This window comes from Hydra vulgaris, chromosome 10, assembly GCF_038396675.1.
Source record: "Hydra vulgaris chromosome 10, alternate assembly HydraT2T_AEP".
Taxonomy (NCBI): Eukaryota; Metazoa; Cnidaria; class Hydrozoa; order Anthoathecata; family Hydridae; genus Hydra; species Hydra vulgaris.
The window spans coordinates 44,368,019-44,374,767 of record NC_088929.1 but is presented as its reverse complement, the minus strand read 5'-3'; the positions used below and the strand labels follow the sequence as shown (position 1 = coordinate 44,374,767).

Below are 6,749 nucleotides of genomic sequence, written 5' to 3'. Positions count from 1 at the left end.
GAAGATGTGTAAAAAATAAGTTACAAGTTTTTATTTGGTCTTTAAAATTGTTTGAATGATAGTTTATTATTTATTGAGTTGTTTTCTTTTTTAATTTTTGTTGCTTTTATATTATCAATCAAACTAAGTTATAGTTGTGTGATATTTTATAATAAACTTTATATTATACTTTGTATTAATAATGAATATTATCTATTTTTGTTCAATATTCCGTATTACTCTTATGTAGTTAATTATGTTTTAGCAACCTGGGATTTTTTAATTATTTTCCTTTGATGCCTTGAGTTATTTAAACATAATATATTCAGAACTATGCAGATTAATAGAATAATAAATATATTCTTAAAAATGAATTTAAAATATAATAAATAACAATGTCTACTAATATTATTGTTTAGCAATTATCATGGTTATAAAATGTCAAGATTTAGCTAGTTTAACTAGGCCTGTTAGTGCATTTATATTATGGTTTCTTCCTTTTTTTATTAGTTCATATAATATTTTCAAAATCAAATATGTGAAAAGGAGCTGTTTGGAATGAAGATTTACAAGGAGAAGGTGTAATTTCATCTAATTGGATTTGTAATAAAACTGTTTATTGGCCTCCAGGTACCAAAGCATTGACTGCACTAAAATGCTGAGAAGAATTGGCTTAAGTTTCCACAAATTAAAACTAAATTCTCTTCAGGTATTACATCTATATATTATAATTATTATTTTTTAAATAATTTTGTAAGGAAGAGTTATTTTGTTGATACAGAATATATAACTATTCATATAACTATTTCAATTCCACAGAAAGCAAACAGGATTGTGAAAAATTGGAATTTACAACTACAAAAGAAAAATGTTATAATGAGAATGTCTATTTACGAAAAAGAAAACATAAACAAAGAGAATTTCCCAAGTAGGTATTAGTTTTATGTGCTTGGATTTTATAAATTTCAATTTTTATACCTAAAAATAAAAATGTTTTTGTAATTTATACCATAAATTAGTAATTATATTTTACAGGGTCAGTTATCAAAGATTTAGATGAAGTGTCAATGCACCTGACCTCCAGTTGTTCATTGATCAAATCTATAGGTAAATATATATATATAAACAACTTTTAAATGTATTCTACAAAATAGAGTGCTCAATGTTCTTAAAAGAACAGAGCAATTATGTATTAGTAGAAAATCACTTGACAAAATTTTTTTTTTTCATTTTACACTGTGTTTTATCAATAAAGACTCATCAGAAATGCTTTTACACTGTGTTTCATCAATAAAGACTCATCATTTCGGATGAGCCTTTATTGATGAAACTCAGTGTAAAATGAAAAAAAATTTTCCCCTGAAAGTGCAAGAGATTATTAAAAGTTGCTTTAGCAAATGCATGATATTTAACATGAAAAATGAAATTATTGACCTCAGTCCAAGCCCCATAAGTGTAAAAACATGGACATTAAATCAAAATTAAAACAAAAAAAATCCTCTATATTAGATGCGAAATCTCCTCTAAAATCCTATTTTTCTTATGAAAATATTATGTGGCCACCCTGATAATTACTGTTCAATGTTAGAAAAATTTAATATTTTGATTATTAATTTATTTTGAAAAAAGGTTGTTTCATTTAAATTAAATATTTGAAAAAATTATTAATACACAGGGTCATCCTAAATGGGGGGTGTAGGCGGTGTCCCACCACCCCCAAAGCTGTCATTTAAGTTGACTCGTTTAGCAAGTTTTGAACTAAAGTTGGCTAATTGCAAATATTGAGGACCTTTTTTTTGTGTGTGTGTCTCTAGTTGGCAAAAAATACATACAATCCCCCCTCCTCCCCATGAGAGACCACTTCGGGACGGCCCTGCCTAACAGTTAAATTATCTTTTAAATATTCAGAGTTTTTTTGAAAAAATTTTATGGCCTCCACGGATATGAAGGGCAAAGGTGGAAAGTTATACTTAGAAACACTAATTTATATGGCTTTGTAAATGGAATACCTTTATAAGTAACACCTTTCTATTCATTATATTTTTTTCAAGTTTGCCTTTTTTGATTTTTTTTAATATATTTTTTTTTATTTACAGCCTCTTCTATTGTATTCAATGGAGCAAAAGAAACCTCGGTAAATGGAATATTGTTTGATTTTCAAAAATACGCTTCATTTCAAAAAGGTGATGGAAAAGAGAAGTAATTTGGGTAGATTTTATTCAATTATATGTTGATTATATTCAATTATTTGTAGATCTTATTCAATTATATGTAGATATATTTAATATTTAAATATATTTTTTAATAAAACAAATTTTATCTCTTGCTTTAATAATACTATTTTAACTAAACTAAACTGAAAAAGTTCTAAATAGTCTAAGTATAGACTATGAGTAGATTTAATATCCATAATATACCTTAATAATGTAATAGAGAAGTGCAACAGCACTATTGGACATGCATACTACGTTTTGATGGTGATCTCAGTTTTTATCAACGGTTTCTTTGATTACAAAACATTTAACAGCCGGTTTAACGTTGATAAATCAACGTTAAAAAAACTGTCATTCTTGACGTTGTTTCAACGTAAATTCAACGTTATTGTAACGTTTTTTGGCGTCGAATCAACGTTGGTATAACGTTTGAACCTAATGTTGATTTAACGTTGTTAAATCAACGTTGAAAAAAACTTTCATTCTAAACGTTAAATCAACGTAAATTCAACGTTAGGTTTCAACGTAAGTTCAATGTTATTTCAACGCTGTTTGCCGGCTGGGAACCATTTTACCATTTCTTAGTTAAAGAAGATCAGTATAAACATTCTCTCCATTCCTGGCTATTCTAAGTGAGCTAGTCTCCATTCCTGGCTATTCTAAGTGAGCTAGTGGAGGCATATTTTACCTAATATAATGTAGTGTTTAAGGGGGAAATCGTGTGGTTTTTATGGAACTTTACTAGCTAAAATGCTACTTTTTGTTAGACTTAGTTAGCAAGCCTCCTTATATATTATACTACACTAATTTCTGATATAATAAGAAAAAAATTTAGAACTTTCAAAAATTTTTCATCCATATAAATACAATTATGTTCTTTGTAGTTTTTAAGGGGAATATTTGAAAAAATCAGAAAATTCACTCTGCTAATTCTCACCAAATATGGCAAAACAAGGATAACGGCTTCCAGGGAAGAAAAACCCTATAATAGGTATTTTTAAATCACACAAAAAAAGTTCAATTAGTTAACCTGTAACGGATGTACTCCATTTTGAAAATTTGCTTAGTTTTTAAGGGAATTTTACCTGTATTGAGCTTTCTTAATTCTTCTGCTTTGTTTTTTCTATTAAATTTGAATACCATTAAAAAAACTTTCATAACCTGAAAGCATTACTAAATAGTTTAAAATATAAGTTTAGTGTAATCTGTTTAACAGAAGTCTGCAGCCAAAGTAGAGGTTAGTCAAATGAAAATTTTATTCTTATCAGGTAATAAATCAATTATACGAAAAAAGGACCATGTGAAGGTTAATTCCATTACATTTCGGCAAATAGAAAACTTCCGCATCAATAATGCACAACTATTATCTGTTCTAAGTTTTAACCATTTTATAATCTATTCTGTCTGATTCCTAGATCATCCTGGTGATTTTTATACAAAAAGACCATTTTTAATGCATTTATAGTTTAAAATTTATCTTTTTTAAATGTAATATTTTTGATGGTGACATAAGTTATTAACCCGTCAATCTTTTATGCAAATGGTAATAAAAAAGCTTTTATATGTACCTTCAGCTACGTTATCAAAATATGTTTTCAAAAACGTCATATTTAACAATAATCTTAACAATTTTATTGACGTTTATAGTAATGACGTTACTCTAATTCGTTCCGTCTTAAACATTTTTATTAACGAAATTTATCGCAACTACAGTTACGGCAAGACAAATTATAATTTATAATGTTAGCCCAAGTTACGCAGATTTTTTTCTTTGGATTATTTTTACAGAAAAGTATTATTAATCCAAGTGTTATGAAATTATTCAAATACCAAAAGCGATGAAAGTTCAAAAACTTATTCTAGATTTTGGTAATTTTAGAAAACTTTTTTTGAGTTTTCTTATTTAATAATTAACATCCATACACCTTATTAATAGAATTGTACGCACGGAAAAATGATAATTCTTAAAAAGAATGAAGAACCCTTTGGGGCTATTCATTTGTTTAAAAAATTATTTGCATAAATATTCAAAATATTTATGCAAATAATTTTTTTAAAGCAATTTTTACCTCATCTCTTCTCCATGTCAACAAATTGTTAAACTTCCAGAAATCCTCTCTATAAAATTATGTAAAATTTTGGTTACTACATTCCCCCTCTCCCCCCTTCTCCCCAACCCCCGTTAAATAAAATTAAAATGGAACACCAGATGTTCTTTTTTTTTCTTTTTTTAAGCAATTAAATCTATTTAAAAAAAGTAGCATTGTTGACATTAAGTAGCATTTAACTTTTCTTGACCTCCTCCTCCTATTTGTCAATATCGGTCAAAAATTTATGACCCCCGCTCCCATCCCCCTATTATGTTGGCATAAGTTATAGACTGCCCCTGACATAACTATTATAAATTCGAATTATGGTTTTATTTTGTAATGCAATGAATTTTATCAGCTTTGCGAAACAACTTTTAAAATTATAAACTTCGATATCTGAAAATTTACCAGTTTTACTTTTAACGATATTTTTTGTAATGAACTATTTTATTTTATGAAAACTGCGATTTGACTTGAATAATCTCTGTTTCAGTTAATATTAGGTTAAAGTTAAAAATTTTTGTTATAATAATTAGGTATGACCCTAACTGGGGTATAAAAACTAACAGTGCTTACATTTTGTAATAAATATCTAAAATACATTTATTTTTTATTATATTTCGATAAAAAGTAACAGCAAAGTATTAAGATTCCGCCAAGTTTATCATTTGCCGCGCTTTTTTAAAATTTGAAAAAGGTTTATACTAATTCGTTAAATATTATAAGATAAAACATTTAATTCATTAAATATTATAAGATAAAACATTTAATTCGTTAATATTATTAGGTAAAACATTTAATTCATTAAGTATTATAAGATAAAACAGTTGGTGTTTATATTATTTTTACAGAACACAACTATTTCAAAAGTTATAAAAGTATTAGTAACACTCTTTGGGTGAATATTTTCAAAAAATAACACGAAATCGTAAAGTTCACCTGAAACATATGATGAAAAAGTTAACTAGACGTGTTTTTTATGACCTAAAGTTTTTTTCATGGCCTAAAGTTTCTAACAATATCTAAAAAAAATTTTCGCTTGCCATTTCTATAAGACAATAAGTTTATGCATAATACTAAACACCTATTTAATAAGCCAAGTTATCAAATTATACACTAATCATTTATCCATAGCTGTATTAAGTTTCGCATTATTACGCATATGTATATATATATATATATAAATATATATATATATATATATATATATATATATTTATAAATATATATATATATATATATATATATATATATATATATATATATATATATATATATATTATTATTATTATTGTTATTATTGTTAGTATTACTATTGTTGCTATTATTATTATTATTATTATTATTATGGTTAAATTTTAATAACAATATTTTATGAAATTTTATATAGGGTTTTGTGAAAAGATTGCAATAACGTATTATTTTTGTAGCTCCTGCATGTTCTATTCTTTTTCATTTTATTTTTCTTTAAGGTATCTACAAAACTCGTATGTATAAAATTTTTTGTGTAAATGAATTTATGACGCAAAGACAGATTTCATATAAACAGATTATAAATATATTTATTATTTTATAATAAAGTTTTTATGGATTCTTTTAACTTTTTGAGGCTTTATCGGTAGTACGCACTAAACTCCAAAGACTGCGTACATGTCGTATAATAAAATATCGTCATAAATCATGGCTTCCAACATAAAACAGTGGAATCAAAAGTTAGTAATACCGATGTGATGTATCAAGTTTGCCCAAATTTGAATCCAAGAAAAAAATTTTTTATTATTATCAGCCAAAACAAAACGGAAGTAACAGTTGTATCAAATAGCTTAACTTCATTATCCAGTGTTATTAGTTCGTCACTGAATTTCTTATATGGAGTGCCACTACTGACTAGAACATCTAACAAATCTTTTACATAAAATCAAAATTGATATTAGGAGGTATGGCCTTCTTTGTAATGAGAGTGCACTTCTTTGTAAAAATTTTGTCTGCTTGTGAGCTTGATTAATAATGATTGGCAAAAAGCGTCTGCTGATCTGCACCTTTCTAACAAGTATCTTTTGAATATTTGCTAGAAGGGTGCCCAGATCTCAGATGATTTTTGTAAATAATCTAACATAGTTTGGTAATCCATAGCAAAAAAACTTTTGCTTACTACCCGAGGTATTCATTGATAAAACTAAATTTCCATTCGTGATGTAAATGAGGGTGCATAAAAAATCAACTGGTGATATTTGTGAACAAGATTCCAGAACGCAATACTTTGTTCAACCACCAATTTTGAATGTACTCAACGTACACAACGTACACAACGTACTTTTGAAAAAAAACAAACACTTTTTACAACCACACATACAATTGATTTAATCATAAAAATTTTATAAGTTTTTACAAGAAGATAAAAATGCGCCTTAAGCTCTTTATTATAAATGCACACAATTATAATTTTATTCTAAACCCTATTTAAAGT

At 26.5% G+C, this 6,749-nt stretch overlaps 1 protein-coding gene across 1 annotated transcript; it reads left to right on the top strand.

The window, feature by feature from the left end:
* Positions 1-377: 377 nt before the first annotated feature.
* LOC136086612 (uncharacterized) lies at positions 378-2,189 on the top strand. The gene is made up of 4 exons (XM_065808835.1): positions 378-688; positions 799-907; positions 1,015-1,086; positions 2,076-2,189. The coding sequence occupies exons 1-4, from the start codon at positions 635-637 to the stop codon at positions 2,180-2,182; spliced, it is 342 nt and encodes a 113-aa protein (XP_065664907.1). The 5' UTR covers positions 378-634; the 3' UTR covers positions 2,183-2,189.
* The last annotated feature ends 4,560 nt before the right edge of the window (positions 2,190-6,749 follow it).

What these genes read in the sequence shown, in the direction of transcription:
- LOC136086612 (XM_065808835.1), top strand. Translation starts at nt 635, where the DNA reads ATGCTGAGAAGAATTGGCTTAAGTTTCCACAAATTAAAACTAAATTCT. An exon ending in TAAAACTAAATTCTCTTCAG is followed by an intron (nt 689 to 798) that starts GTATTACATCTA and finishes TCAATTCCACAG; the next exon opens with AAAGCAAACAGGATTGTGAA. An exon ending in TTCATTGATCAAATCTATAG is followed by an intron (nt 1,087 to 2,075) that starts GTAAATATATAT and finishes TTTTATTTACAG; the next exon opens with CCTCTTCTATTGTATTCAAT.